The 16,687-nt window shown below is 42.1% G+C and overlaps 1 protein-coding gene across 1 annotated transcript in view; it reads right to left on the bottom strand.

Moving 5' to 3' along the window:
- drp2 (dystrophin related protein 2) overlaps window positions 1–14,684 on the bottom strand; it is a 106,378-nt gene extending 91,694 nt beyond the window's left edge. The window contains exons 1-2 of the mRNA XM_040120562.1: window positions 14,520–14,684; window positions 14,034–14,205 (exon numbers count right to left, since the gene is read on the bottom strand). Of these exons, the coding sequence (XP_039976496.1) occupies window positions 14,034–14,205; window positions 14,520–14,684 (337 nt within the window). The remainder of the gene's footprint in view (window positions 1–14,033; window positions 14,206–14,519) is intronic.
- Between the last annotated feature and the right edge of the window lie 2,003 nt (window positions 14,685–16,687).

Raw genomic sequence — 16,687 nt, 5'->3', positions numbered from 1 at the left:
AAACGCTGAGTAGGGCTTTCAAACGCATTCCCAAACAAACCGTCCTTTCAGTGAAGGACAGTAGGCAGAGAGCTGGACGGGAAAGAACTGACCTGACATTTAAGACTACTGAATATACCATTGCATAAAATGTGAACTTTGAATGAATCAATTCTCTCCCAGTTTGGTACCTCCTGTAAAAACAAGGCCATGGGTCGTCTGTGCGAGCAGCTTATTTCAACCCATAGCTACGTTTTATTATTAGGTGACCTCTAGCACCTGTAGTTATGACAGCAAAGGAGGAAGTTAATTGAACTTGTATAAAGAGGGAAAAAGTGGAGGAGGTTGGGCCGAATGGATGGGTCAGCAAAACACAAGACTTTCTTGACAGGTTTGTTTCTCCCGTTTGAAACCAATAGCTATCATTGTTTGTTTTAGCAATGAGGAACGGTCACAACTGTGACTGCATGTTGATTATTGTAACCATGACGACGAAGGTCATCTAACCTTAAGGAGGTACTTTTTTTTAACCCAAGCCACGATCATTTCCCAAACCTCACCAAATAAATTTTGTGCCTTTGACACTCCTATGGGTCATTACAGAGGGGAGCAGCAAATAACCTATATGGTCGTTCAGGTTGGGGGACTTGTTGTACATAAAGGTATGTTCCAGCAAGCCTTGTGATAATGGCCAAAGATGATAAAGTGGTGAAGGCTGTTAAATGATAAACAACAGTCAACAAACAATTTCGGCTAAAGCCTGGGGAGATTAAATGCTCAAACAGGTATCAGATGTCAGGCTAAAAAATATATTCTGTAATGGAACATTTCCACAATCCTAAATGTGAGCCTCGTGTCTCTATGTTGCAGGCCAATCAAGTTTCTTTTCTGCTTTTTTTCACATGCTGATGGATGTTTGAGCTCACTAATGGAGGACATAGATTGTACCTCAATCCTTTCTGTCCAATTAGTACTAATGAATAATGTTAGGTCTATGCTGCTACGTTATATATAAGTAACATTATTATGATCCATCCTTAGGTGGATATAAATGTCACAGTTATCAATCCAGTAGTTGTTGAGATATTTCAGTCTAAACCACAAATGTCAACCTCATGGTGGCCCAAGAACCAAATAGTCAGAGGATCACCAAAGTCAGTGTGACTCTTCCTCTAGGAACCATGAATGTCCTTACAACATTTCATGGGGATCCATCCAGTAGTTGTTGAGATATTTCATGCTGAACCAAAGTGGCGGGCTGACATTGCCACACTGTCAGTATGCCTAAATATAGTACTTGGGTAAATTTACTTTGTTACTTCGTTACAAATGGAGAATCACTGGCAAGCTCACTGTATCCTGGGACAGCCCAGATGACCCAAGCAAAACTAAGGTGCCAGCTTTAATCTAGTGCAGCCACCAGTCTACGCCACACGGGTGACAGGGACATATTTGGTCTGCAGCATGACAGGGAAGAACTAATCACTTGTCAAAATGTCTGTATACATTTGATGCTCTTCTTAGAGCAGCACACTTTGTCCTCTTAGTGCCAACTCATTCTGAAGTCAGAGCACATACAGCACATTGGGGTTGACACTGACAAGATCTTGTGAAATAATTATGGTCCAATTCACAGCCAATCCTAGACAGAGAACTCATATGGGACATGGCATCCACCCAGATAGTTTCTTATTTATCAACTTTATGTAATATAAAACACCGCAAACAGATTCTGTTAGGAGCAGTGCACTGGAGTTTCATCAAGGTTTTCCACATGAGCATGTGAGTTCTGTTTGATTTCTGATGTCAAAGTTTGAAGTCGCTAATGGTCGCTAGAGTTCCCCATGTTGCTACTCCCAAAGGTGCTGCTGAGGGAGGACGAATGAAAGGTTTATCCCTTTGACCAGTGGCTCTTAGAGTGCAAAAATGACAGGCGGTGACCCCTGTAAAGATCATTTAAACACTGAGCCATAGCTGACTAAAGGACCTATAGTCAACGGATATATATGTGTGCTATTAACTTGGCAGATTATGTTAAATCCTGTTTTCCCACCTTTTCATCTCAATTTAAGTCTTATAAATATTTGAAGTGCCACACATACTGCGTCCACTAGCGATGGAAGAAAGACTTAAATCTCACTGTGTCTTTTTTGGTGCTCCAGTGAGGCTGAAAACCCAGTGGAAAGCAAGTCCTTAATCAAGTGTCTAAGCAGACTCATAAACCATCCTGAAAGGCCTCCCCTAGGCACCTTGCTGGGTAAACAATACCATCACTCTGTCATGATCCCAAATTAAGATATTACCACATGCATGTAATTAACATTTGTATTCAGGCCCAGAACAATATTTCTTTTTGATTAAATAAATATTGAGCGACACCTCCATGAGAAATGCTGTGTCTTTTTTTTTTTCTGCAGTGAGCAGTAACTGGATTAAATGGAGGGGATTTTCAAAAGCAGAAAACAGGACACGGAAGGTATTTGTGGAGCACAAAAATAGCAAACCCCTATCAAAGCAAGTCCTCTCTCCTCTCTCACATCTAGCTTTGATGGGCCAGCCATCAGTGAGGAAGAAGTGAAGAGAGAGCTGGCACATGGAGCCTTGTCTCATTTTTTTAAAGGACCGGCCTGTGGGAGACAGGTATGAGCCATGAAGAGCGATGGACTGTGACTACTGGCGTGGAAACTTTAATGAATGAGGCATAATCTTTCGAGGAACTGTCACTATCATGCTTTTTAACAGAAAATGTATTATCTTCCTGTTCTTTTTACTAAAATGATTACAAAAGAAAAGTAATTTAAATACAAAGAAAGGGGACATGAGATTGTTAGCCTGAAACAACGGGATCAAAGGTTCAAAGCTACAACAGCGTCATGCCTGCAGCCAGCCAATATATAGCCTCTCTCAAGTGAGAAAATGTGGGATCAAGGGAGTGAGAAGGGACTGAGGGAGAAGAAGCTTTGAAGATCACATTGCTGCCATACAGTCTGGTGTTTGGTTCCCCATCAACAGCCCAGAAAAAAAGGCGCTCTCTTTTTCCAGTTATCTGTCCCACTTCTTTTTTTCTTCTCCCTCGTTACCTCCTGATCTTTTACTCAATCCCAGAGAGAGATGGGACATGTTGAGGAGGATGGTGGTGTTTTCATGTGTCTCTCATAGCCTTTTTATTCCCATTAGCCTTGCCTTGTTGCAAACTACCTACCTAAGATTAGCATAACTGTCTGCTACACAGAGAAAAAGACAGAACAGTAAGGAGACAATGAGTGACAGGGAAATGTCTGATGATGAGGGACGCAGCGAGAGTCGATGATAAAGGAGAGGGCAACACAACAGCGATTTTGGCGATTAGAGACGAAGAACTGAGCTGGAAAATACTGATCAGTAATCAACGAGGGCAAGCCCCACTAGGGGATGCACGTTCTCTGAAGAAACAAACCAATATTTCCAAGAAAACACCTCACTTAGACAAAGACTTTTCTAAGGATGATGGATAGAGGAGGAGGAGGGGGAGAGTGAAAAACATAATGAGATAATACAAGACAGAGGGAAAGAAAATTAAGCCAAGAAAAACACATGCAGCATCTGATTGCCAAAATCACTGTTGAAACCTCAGTGCTCTGAGAGAGACGGGAGCTATTTCTGAACTTACCACAAACCTTGCAGTGGTGACAGGAAGATTGCCAGTATCTTCAGCCATATGTCACACCCACCAGTGCTCCACTCATGCCCCCTCATACACCACACCAGGCTTCAAACTCAACTGAGTGTGTTCAGCTTCACACTATTGCTCTGAGAGCTATCCGTCACAGTAATGAAACTCACTGCCATCAGAGTCACTTCTGTAGGACCCCTCTCCGCTCAGCCTCAGATTTTCTCACTCTGTTATTTTGTGCATGTTTCGCTTAATTTTTTTCAGACCAATTCATACTCTGCCTGCCCTCTCGCTACCTCTCTCTGTCAGCTTTCTACATTACGCATTAAGATGTGGTCACATTTGCCTTCCATCCAGTGAAATTAACCTTTTTCACAGCATTGAATTTGACTTGTCACAGCAGGGAAAGCAAAGGTGCACAAACAATGATGGCTCTGTTCCTTTTAAGTGTCCAAGTAAGCCATGTCAATGAGCCAGCATGCTCAACACCAGGGCCCTGAAACAGCCTGATAGCTATATTTCCATCCAAATCTAGCTCAAATTTGAACGAAATTTCTTGTTTGTTATAAGTTGCTAGTTTTCCAGTCGGGTACCATTAATACCATTGCAGAAGAAGAGGGTGCAACAAGAAGACGTAATTAAAAGAGCATGAGTCAAACCTCAAGCGGTGAAAAACAGTGTAGAAAACATGATGGAAATGTGACATTTATGTTTGTTTCATGTATTAATTTAAGGGATGCAATAGTCTCCTTATTTCTCCACACAGTTTTTGACGTTTTCATCTCAAGTGTAGCAGAAGTTTCAGTGTACAGTCTGTGTCCAACAATTTTTGTAACTTTCCAAAGCCAACAGTGCAACAAGCATGCCCATTTCATGCAGCAATTGGTCACGTTTGCAGAGGTGACAGAGTATGCAGGGTTTGAACCTCTCTGTCGAGCTCTTTTTTTTGTTCTTTACAAAACAATTTTTCAAGTTTCACTGCAACACTAAATGCCTTTGAGGAGAAACTGTCTCAACCTTACCCCCATTTGTACCATTCATCGCGGTTTGCCCTTTTCTATGACTGCAGGCTTTTCGACCCACCTCCAATGTGGCCGTTCAGAACAGCTAAAAACACACTTTTGCCTTTAGATTTGTACAAGCGCTAACCGACATTTGAGTAAAACCCGCTTCCTCTAAATCTGCCTTGTCCCGGGAGCCAGCTTTCGGGTCCCACTTCATTAAATGTAACAGCTGTAAGATCCAATGCATCTGAGCAGCGAGGCTAGGTTGCTCAACCTACATAAAAGTTTCAGATGTTAAAGGAAAGCAAAACAGTTTCACTCTAACAGCAGTACTCGAGAGACCATGCAGTAGCAGACTGCAAGCTAAATACATCTCTCTCCCCTGGTAAGTGTGTGTGTGTGTGTGTGTGTGTGTGTGTGTGTGTGTGTGTGTGTGTGTGTGTGTGTGTGTGTGTGTGTGTGTGTGTTGGCTGGCAAGCTAGGTAAGACGTTGGCCATCACTGGGGTTTCTGGTCACGCTATTCTGCCTGGCATTATTACACCACCCATCACTCAGGCCCACTGTGTACATTATTCATGCCCCCAGAGGAGTTCGTCAGAGGCTGTGACCGCAGGTGCTGTGACAGCGCTCTCAATCACAGGCACCCACACCGTCTGCTCATCCGACCCCACCGTTACATGGCAACCCATGGTCACACTCAGTTCAGCTGTGGAGTCCGGCCCAGAGCTGGGCATCCGTTCACAAATGAATCCAAACATCAAGCAATCTGTAGACTACCTTCTTTGGTGGCTCTGTGTTTGAGGGTCCAAGACGTCCGCCAAACAAATAACGGCCCGCGCCACACATATCAGCTCACGCCTGTTAACTTTAGCACACTCCTGAGTAACAGATAGCCAGGGGATTTTATTAACTTGTTTGTTCAATTTCACAGAGCCACATAACTCCTGCTGCCATCACACATACGAACATGGAACTTCTCAAAAGCAGCGAAGCTTGTGAGCTGGGATGTGCATTTCCACTCTGCCGCACGGATGTGTCCTGTCATCTTTCATGGCGAATAAATTGTAGTGGTACATCTTTCTGCTGACAAAGTGAAGGAAGGCCTGCAAGGCTATTTACCTAATATTACTGCAATTGATATATTTACATTTACTGTCCTGCTGCCCGTATTCACCGTTCAATCAGACATTAGAGGGAGTCAAAGAGAGCTGTCACTCCTCAAATGTGGTGTTATTAATGCCTCTTGGATAATGTAGGTTAGGTCTGCCACATCAGACACCACCATTTTTCGGCTGATGATGTTACAGTGCACCGCAAATAATGAAGTCAGCAGTGGATAATCTGTATGAACATAATGAGAAATTAAACTGTGGTGCTAACCAGTGATGAAAGGCTGAGGAGCTGGTACTGACAGAGATACTGTAAAAATAGTGTCAGTTTGAATAGGAAATCTGAAGCAAATTAATTGATGAGGATAAAACATGTATTTCTAAGTGATACTGAGCTTTGGCAGAACCCTAAGCTGTTTAGCTTCCTAGACATATATGCATCCATATGCTGCTGATTATCCTTTCCACTCCTGCTAAGCCCTATGAGTGGGAAACAGAGCAGCCTTTTTCCCTCCTTCCTATATCATCTGGTGAAAGGGGGTCTCAGACTTTTAGCCCCTTTTAGAGCACCAACGAACCCTATTCTGCATTACATAAGACAACAAACAAATTTTGGGAGAATAAAAGTTATTTATTAATGTTTTATTACGCCTGGATTTTACAAGCCTGCTGCTTGAACTAAGATGTTACAGACAGAGTACAAAGACACACATTTACTGCTAAAAGTGATACAAATCAACAGGATTATTTTTTTCAAACCTCACAGTTGTGTATTACTGAATGTTCAAACTGTTTATTATGTTTTTACGCAGCAGTGTCCATGGCTTTGCATGTCCTCTTCACCTACAAAGACGTTTTCTCAGGTTTACAGGTTCAGTTTAGAGATTCTGTTTACCCACAGGTACGGTAAGAATGTGAATATGGTGTATGGTTGTCTGTCTGTCTGTGTTACCTCTTCGATGAACCGGACTGCTGCCTTCAGTGTTTCATTGCCTTCTGCTGAGAGTATGATTTCGACAGCATTCAGCCCTCATAGGGCCAGATAAATGGATGAAGAAAAATAAGTTAAATATATACAGCACCAAAACCTTGTTAAGCTCTGTCTACGGTATTAGTGTGTAAATTCATGGAGAGAAACAAAACTCCCTTTTATGTGTTCACATTCTCTGCTAATAGAGCTGATTCTGATAGAACACTGGGACAACCCGAAACAATAATGCCTCCAGCCACGACTGTCGCCGGCACAGAGGCATAAAAAGGACTCATGGAATCCTAAACCCTAATTTAATCTAAATTTTTGACTCATTCAACAGCTGAACACACTCGTGACGCTCTTTTTACAATGGAAATGAAACATTGTTTGGAAAATTTGTCACAACACTGTTCAAGAAATTCCCATGAATGTGTTGCACTTGCAGGTGGCTTTGTTTTCACCTTCTGTTAATCTCAAACCAGCTCCATGGGGTTTAAGTCTGGAGACTGTGCTGGTCCTCTATCATTTGAAGCCACCGTCTAGTTCTGTTCTTCTCATTTTTTAGGTCATTATCTTGCTGTAGGACGAAACCCTGACCAATCAGTCTGTCTTCCTTTGTTAATTGCCTTTTTCTCACCATTCTGGTAACAATATACGGCACTACTTCCTGCAGTACAGTATTGTCCAAATAACGCATCAGAGGGTGTAGTAACACAGTTTGTTCCAACACTGCTTTTGTACAGACAGAGGGTTTTTAAGTCATCAACAAAAGTTGGGGCACGTGTAGGAATAGTTTGCATTACCTTTCAAGGCTTCATTTACTTCCATTGCTGCAGGAAAGCTGTAAATTAACCAATGTCTTAATCCCTGAAAAAAAGGCATGTTTTCTATGACGTAGGTTTTTTTTTTTTTTACCTTGGGCATTTTACTGCTCATCTTTGTACCATTCAAATTTTTTCCACTGGACGTGAAATGCTAATATTTCAATAAAAACTGTAAAAGTCTGGGCAGTTCTAAAACTTTTGACCAGTAGCGTATACTGATGAGCTACGTCTCAGGAATGCAAAACATTGTCCTTGTTGTTAAACTCCAGCTAAAAACAGCAGACTTGTCCTCATGACCCCATAGAAATCCCCTTCTCCAACAAAGGTTATGGAGCAATGAATGTGTTGACTTCTCCAGAGTGCTCCCTGTGTCTGCCTCCAACACTATAAGCAGGGATTAACTTCTTCCTAATGAAGGGCAAATCAGTGCTGGTATTAGGACCAGTGGATACCAATGAGAAGACCCTATGTCCCTAAACCTCACAATTACTGGGCTCCAGGATTAGCGCTAAAGGTGTGAAAATGTCCACAGAATGCTAAATGCCCGGCTGATAAACAGCACGGCGTGCACACAAACATATAGATGCATGCATACCAACAACCACAATCATATAAAACTCAAACCCATCAAACAAATAAGTGTGTCTTTTATAGGTTCACATATAAAAGCAGAAACACGGGCATGCACGAAAGATCAATGACTGCTCCCTCTGAGCCCCAGTTTCATAGCTCCACTAATGGCTCACGGCATCACATGCACACACCACTCAGCTACTTGTCAGTCACCTCCACTCATGCACACATGATAATGGTCTTGCCTTCATGAAAGACAGGGCACGCGTGTGATTCTTCCCCATCCCCTACACGAGTAAATGATGAGAGCATAATTCATTCTTGTCACCGTGGCGATAATGATTGGTCTTGCAAAAGCGGTTTTGCCACATCAGCTAATATTAAGTTAAGCCAGTAGAAGAAGAAGTAGAAGTGGAAGACCACTCTGATTTTTTGTTTTAAGTAGAAGTACAAACACACCAATGCACAAATACTCGAGTGCAAGTCAAAATCCTGCATCCAAATCTTACTTATGTAAAAGCACTGAATTATCAAAAAAAGTATTCATTCCACAGAAAAGGTTGATTTAAATACTTAATCCACTCAGGTAGTTTAGTCCATTAGTTCCCAACCTAGGAGTCAGGCCCCCCAAAAGGGTCACCAGATAAATCTGACTGGTTGTGATATGATTAATGTGGTTGGAAAGAAGAAAAAACAAAGCTCTGCTACGAACATTTGTATCCACTTTTTGGATGTTTCTCTAAACTTTGTTTTTTTTGTGAAATATTGTATAATTTAACATCAACTCCAAATTAAACAACAAAATACAGTTTTGAATGACACATAAAAAGGTTTTCTGATCTGACAAATACATAATTTTTATGATGTGACAACACCATGGCTGAGGTTTGGTTGGGTTTAGGCATGAACAGGACCTCTGTTAGGTTTAAGGAAAGATAATTGTACGAGCAGCTGTCTCCTGTGTTAAGGTCTGATGTTTTGTTGACCCATGCATCATCGCCCAACCTCTTCCCTACACGGACTTTATAAGAACGTCACGGGACTTCCTCTTTTGCTCATATCGGAATTACTAAAGCTGCTAGAGGGCTTTGTCACTTGAACGTAAAATAATTAATGTCAGTTTAGTACAGTGCTTGAGTAAATGTACTTAGTTACTTTCCACCACCGACCTAAGACCTTTAACTATCACACACACGCATACACACACACAAACATGTCAATTAGTGATGTAGTTTGCTTTGAAGCCGCCCTTTAAGAAGAGAGACGAAACAACTGTGCCTGCTACAGCTTCTTTAAAATACTGATGTTATTACTTTTTTCAGTGCGCTGCTCCCACAAAATAATGGTACTTATGCATAAATGATAATCACATTTCCTCACTAGGGCCCTCAATGACATCGCTGTGACATCCACTGTGCTTATGTATAAATGATGACCACATCTATTTAAGTGTTACCCACCAACCCACATTATGGCCCCATGTTCTGCATTCTTACATAAATCTCTCTCTTTCACTATACAGAACATTAAACATGCTTGGTAAACTGTAAATGCAAAAAACATTATTTCAATACTTGTGTGCAATTTTTGACTCAAGCACGTATGCATTATGGGTCTCATGTAAAATAATAGAAACCATTTTTCAACTCAAATCATAGCCATCATTTCAAGCAAGGCTGAAATCATAACATTGTAATTTAGGGAGTTAATTGACAGAGCAGCATATGATCCTCAAGGATATCCATCATACATGAGCCAGATGAATTATTAATGTCCTTCACCTTTATGGAAATATAAAATTGTTGTAAACATTGCACTTACAGAATGCCAAAAATACCTGCCTTTCCCTCAGGCTTTTACTGAAAAAATCTGCGGTACCAGCGATATAGCCTGCATACATAATATCAGCGTTTATGGTCATCTGTCTGCTGAGGTGAAAGTGTGTACTCGGAGCTAATTGGCCTCAGTATGGCATAAAACAAGCCTTTAATCTGACTCATGCTCTCCTAATCACACTGCCCCGTAATAATAATATCAGAAATCAAATTAATGGTGAGAACAGGTCTTGCTGTGGGCAGGCACGGTAAGTGAGGGGAAACATCCTCGGACTGAGATGAAATGTAATTTGGATGGAGGACGGAGGAGAGGGGAAATGTTCTGAGGCAACTGGAGCAAGCATCTGTCTCCAACGAAGGAAACGTCAGGTCCTGTTAATCTTATCTGAATGGCTGCCTGCTGACGTGGATTTAATTTCATACAAGTGCATGCCAGCTAACTGGCATAAGTGTACACCAGACCGACTGCACACACATACACATACACATACATATACATATATGTACATGCAGTGCTTAACACAGCATTTCACAAAACACAGAAAATACAACATTTCAAAAACCACATTAACAAATAATGAAATACAACCACAAAAACAAAACACAACATTTCACAAAACGGGAAAGGTAGCGACAACAACTCTTCTTCGTGAGCTTACTAACTTTTCCGATTTCTAAAATGTTGTGTTTTCTGAAGCGTTGTGTTTTCCATAATGTTGCTGTGCTTTGTCCAACGTTGTTGTGTTGTGCACCTCAGGGCCACATATGCAGAAACACATATGCAAAACGCCATCCTCACACACCACTTACCCGCACCTCACCCCTCAACCCGTGCATATACATACATTCTTGTTTCCTCAAATGGAAACATTGAGATGCAGCAAACATTAACAACACATCCTTACCTCCTACATATTCCCACCCCGGCAAAAAGACAAACTACCAACCATTTACCTTTCTACACTTCAATAAAACACACAACCACATACACACACATCAGAAGAACAAATATTAAAGCTGATTCTGTCGAGAAGCCATATCTCTGTTCCTTCACCACCCCCATTCCCTGAGCATAACCCATCATTTTCAGAGGCGACAGGCAAAGAGAGTGAGGGAGAGACACATGCTAAGAGAAATAGGAAATAAGTAGTGAAGAGGAGGGCTGGGAGATGTGACAGCGTAAAGGGAGGCTGGTGAGAAGAGGGAGAGGATGATAGGGGAGTGCTACATTTGTTTCATCCTCAGGCCTGCTACACCACATCGGGAGCCAGTCCTCTAGAGAACAACACACATGCACGGCAGCTCACAATACAAAGGGCAACAAGGGAGGAGTGAGAAAAAAAAATGAAAGAGGGAGACAGAAGATTCAAATGAAAGAAGAGATGAGAAGATCAAACTTTGGCAAGGGGGTAAAGAAGTGGAATTACAGAGTCAAGGAGAGTGGAAAGAGTGGAGAAGGAAAACGTGATGTGGAGCATGATGCTCCCAGAAGCTCCCATGTTGGGTCTCTGACACTGTGACACACTCAAGGACATTCAGGGTTGGCGAGCAGGCTAAGCTGCCTTGAACATAGATTAGTGGAGAGCCACAGGATGGTGATGTTAACACTGAGCTCTGCAGAGTTCCTTCTAAGGTCACATGAGGGTTTTAAAAAAACCTAAAGCACTAATTTGATGCTGATATACGTGGCCAGTTTCAGATACACCGAGCAATCATATGCTTTATGCTTTATTAACACGTGGAGTATGATATAAAGCAGAAATGTACGCAGCAAAGGTTATATGGTAATACGTGGGAATGAGCGTAGACGGAGGAATTATCCGCTGGGAGCTTTGGAGGGGATAAACCTCAGGGAAACAAGTTGATCATTGCTGCTCACGCTACTTTGATTTTGATTAGCACAGGAATATAGTGGTGTGGGTGCTGCCACATTAGCTCATTGTCGTACACACTTTGCTGGGGATGTTCTGTGACAAAGGAGTGCAGCAATATGAGGAGAGGCTAATATCAGCAGCTGAACAGATGAAAACATTAGGGCATAGGTTTATGGTGCAGTGGTTGCACTGGTTTGTATCAAAATAATAAAGAAAACAGACTAAACTTGCAGACTGTCAATCATCAGCTCTGACTACAGTGCAGTGCAGCCCACAGATAAGAGAAGAAGAAAAAGGAGAGAGGAAAATCTCTCTTTGCTGACAAAGAAGAGTAAACCCCTCTCAAATGTCTTGGAGCGAGATAACATTTTAACAGGCTGCAACTCTAAAACCAGATCTTTTATGTACAACAGCTGAGGCGAGGCAATGTTCCCTCGTGCCACACCTGTTGGATGGCTGAGTGAGCACTGCACAGCACTAATTTCCAACTGCCATCCCCAGGCACTGGGTTGGGCGCACATCCTCAGAATTTCCGCAACCTCATTGTCTATCTGTACACAAGCTCCTGCCTTTTTTCTTTCCAACGGCTACCTTTTATGACCTTCGCTAAGCTCCCTCCTTGTTCCCCCACTTCCCTCTGTGGTAGTCTGATGTGAAGACCGGGCTGAAGCTCAGTCATTTGGAGTCAGAGATAAGGGCAGGAGGAGGATATTACTTGTGGGTAGACAGTGATTGAATTGGCTCCAGAGGGTCAAACACACCTAAATGACAACTCAGCCGAAACCCAGGAACCATTTATTTAACTTGGAGAAGCCTCAAATGACAGACCCACAACAACAGCTACGTGTAGGCGGACCCGATGATGAAATGCACTGTAGCAGAGCTGGAGGGGAGAGCAGGGAGGAAAACAAAAGGACGTCATGGCTTGTATCTCTCCTCATGATCATATGAGCCTAATTTATGTGTAGGGATACAACTAAATAAACCTGTAGGGACATAATTTCAGTCAGGTCATTTAAGGGCTTTCTGGAGATTAGAAGCAGGCAGAGCCAAAAGGTGGAGAAATGAGGATAGTAAATGGGAAAAAATGATAGAAAACAAGAGAGTACGAAGTTACATTAAAATACTGGGTGGAAACTAAAGTCTAGTGTCTCACTCTCCATTGAAAATGAGTTTTCCTTCCAGATGTGTCAAAAGAGACAGGATATTGGGGTCAGGACAGCTCAGTGTCCAAAGGACCATGAAATAAAATTGTCTAGGAGCACACAAGCTTCACTTCGTCACTAATTTTCACCCAAACATACACTTAAAGCAGCAACTTAACTTTTAGGCCAGCAGAACAAGCTGTAAACACAACACTGAAACATTATCACGCTTTGAATCAGTGATCGTGTTAGCAAACAGTTGTCTGTTGGCTGAAAACAGTTGCCTGGAAACACAGTCGAAGAAAGCTGTGAGAGTGGGGTAAAATAGTAAAACTGCAGGCTATTAAACCAAAACAATGAGCTACAAGATGCTAATAATCACTCCACAGAGCTGGGGAGAACTGCAGAGCTGAGTGGTAATTATCTGTGGGTTTACCACTATGGGTAACTCCTTTCACATTGCAGACAAACATTTGATCAATTGTTAATATAAGAAGATGATAACTGCAGCTCGAAGAACATTTGTCTCATCAGTAAGTGTAACCGGCTTGTTTGACTGCGGTGTTCCCAAATGTTCTCTTCAGGCAAGGTAAGAGTTCTAACACCATAGCTGTTCGTCCTCTGGTTTTCTTTCTCCTCACTGAAGCCGTAATTTGAAATGCAGTTGCTGAGTTTGACACAGTTCAGTAGATGACACCTGGAGCCACAATCAAACTAGTCAATGGGCTTCAAAAAAGAAAAGACACAACAGCTCTGATCAAACCCCAGGAGATTCCTGCTGAGCCCTCTAGTATCTCTTATTTTGTGTGCGTGTGTTTGTGTGTGCGCGTGTGTGTGCGCGCGCGCGTGCACGCATGTGTGTGAGTGTATTGCATGCTTGGCTGGAGAAAATGCCTTTTTTATACATGAAAAATGCACACATGAGCAACCCCAGAAGTAACAAACAAGCAGAAAAAAACAAAAGACAAAAGACCAAACAAGACCACATAATCTCAAACGTCTGAGCCTCTCATACCCAAAAAATTCAAAGGTAGGAGTAGTCTGCTTGCATGCTTGATAGTTACCCAGCGGTGAAGACGTGATTGACGTGGCTGCAGGATCAGAGCCTCCCTGGAATTGAGCCAACGCTTCTTTGGCTGCCCTGCGCTGGTGGAGGGGATTTGAGGGGTGGGGGAGGCCTGGATGTGGAGGAACAGCAGCGGCGGTAGCAGCGATCTCCTCACGCTGTTGGGGGACCTACAATACAGGGAACAGGGTCAAAGACTCTTCCCGAGTGGACTTAAGGAGATTTGATAAGAGGCTGAAAAAGGCACACCATTTAACAGCTGTCTTTTGGAGTCTAATCCTTTATTGGCACTGGGCTAAGTGCCAAAGACCCAGTCCCTCCTCAGCCCCCCCTATCCTACAAGCCCAATGACATTCAGACCTGGGAGCAAAGCAGCAACAGCAGGGGTTTTAAAACCCGTTGACACTGGGTATAAAATAAAGGTTTCGCCCAACCTCTGAGCAAGATAGACAGAGTTGGGCAGCTAGCATCTAGCTCAGCAAACCTCTCTGGCCCGGTTGTTGGGCTGTTTATTATCAGCAGACAGCACACTTGGGCCTGGAATATAGGACTGCTGAGACACTAGGTGCTGGCCGCCGGGAAGAAACAGGGAGTGAGGCGATGCAGAAAGAATGCCAATGACTGTCACCTCTCCTCCAAGAGATTTCATTTTCTACTCTAGCACAATACGGCCCTGCAAAGCAACTCTATCCTGGCCTCAGGTTTGATAGTAATGTAAAAGGCATCTAAAGTCTTTTCTCGGATTCCAAGCTTGACATCCCGACCATTAACCAACACCAATAACCGCATTAATCCGCTTTGATACAGCCCATCCAGGGAGTCTTCATTGAAGACCGAGAACAAAAACAGACTTGGAAACAAGGGCTCTTAGAAAATAAGAGGATAAAAGGTGTGTAGAAAAAGTTTGTCAGCAAACAGGTTGGCTTGGGGGTTTGTAACTTTTCCAGTAAATCTAGTGGGGGTGCAGTGTAGAGGTTGTCAGGAGAAAACAGAGAGCACTCCCTAACAAAAACTAAAAACTGATATAAAAGTTTAATGCCAAGTTGGCAGCAAACAGCCAACAGAAAGGGAATGAGCTTAAGTATTTTCAGAGTAGTAAGTGGCATTCATAATTCACATTATAATGTTTTATGAGGAAATAGAAGATAGCTTCATTCTTATTGTCTTCCTCTTCCTGCCTGAAACACTGTACAGCACTAACGGTTGATCTGTAGCCATTGTGTGTTTGTATGTTTATTTACATTTGGGTGAATGACAGAATATTTCAGTGGTCTGATGGACTCAATATGCAAAATTTTCATGCAACATCCAACGAGGATGGACATTATGTCACTGGCAACTTCAAGAAACAAAGTGGGAGACAGTTTTCATTTTCAAATCAGACCGCCAAAATCCAGCACAACAGCTACTTCAGACCCTCAATCCCGGTATATTAAATCTTCCTGTACACAGCTAATAAAAAGCTGTAATAAAACGGGGATATTAATATGATCCAAGGTTGCCATAGATATTCATTTAGTTTCTGCAGGACCGCACAGAGAGAGGAAACAGCAGCGAGCAAAAGCGATGGAGGGTGAGAAAAGAAGACACAGTTAAATATAGACATGTTAAATACAGACAAGGTGAGAAACAGAAAACTATAATGAGCTGTTATATCAATGTTTGCGTGATATGTGAAACTGTTAAATGTTATGAAATGTAAAGACAAGAGTAAAGAAAGAGAGGTTAATTGAATGTGAAAATATCTACGAATGGCTACATTTTTCTATTTAGCGTGTAGAAAGCCCACACAGAAGCTAAACAAAGATTTTGTCTAGATATTGCGCGACATCAGCTACAAGGTCTGCCAATGCACCGAACAAAAGTCTGGATAAAAAAACCAAAGTCACTTTATATAAGCATGTCGCACAAATGAGACAACTGCCACAATAATGGCAATAACAGGGCGCAATGAATAAACATCCCCTTTTACTGAATTAGACAATAAAAGCACCAGAAATCAGTGAGCTTCCCATTGCACTGGCGACAGAACACAAAGCTTTTGCTGCACAAGGCATACAGTATGTTTATATAACAAAAAAAGTAGGTTCCGCCTTTGTTTCAGTTTTGAAGCCTGTTCCATCGCTGTATCCTCCATGTGAGAAACTGGAGTATATCAATTGTCATTTAAGTTTCTAGCTTAAACTTATGACAAGATGACAGAAATACGTAACAATAAAACATCCCAAGGAAACCTGTTTAGGCTTAAACAGCCAGGGAGGGGGGCTAATCCTGAAACTGCCTGTTTTAGCCACCTGTTTATTTTATTATTCATGGTCTTTATTTTTCCCCTTTTGTACAAAGCAAAGATTTGTCTACTCAGTGATTCTCAGAATGTGACTGAAGGTTTTGTTTTGTGTCCAAACTAGTTTAATTAATAAAACCAGAGAAATGTGGTGTCAGTTGAAACCCTTCATAGTGACATTACAAAAACGGGTTTTAAAAAACAAAATGCAAACAGTCTAGTGAACAGCAGTGTGTAAGACCTCCATCCAGGGACTGTAAAACACACCACAATAAGTTTGTTTGTTTGTTCCGTTGGTGGGATAATTGGGTTTTTTTGGGGGGATTTTTTTTTTCGCCCCTCTTATCCCTGTCGTACTCATTCAGACC

This window comes from Xiphias gladius, chromosome 23 (assembly GCF_016859285.1).
Source record: "Xiphias gladius isolate SHS-SW01 ecotype Sanya breed wild chromosome 23, ASM1685928v1, whole genome shotgun sequence".
In the NCBI taxonomy this organism is placed as follows: Eukaryota; Metazoa; Chordata; class Actinopteri; order Istiophoriformes; family Xiphiidae; genus Xiphias; species Xiphias gladius.
This window is presented reverse-complemented; position numbering and strand designations above follow the sequence as displayed.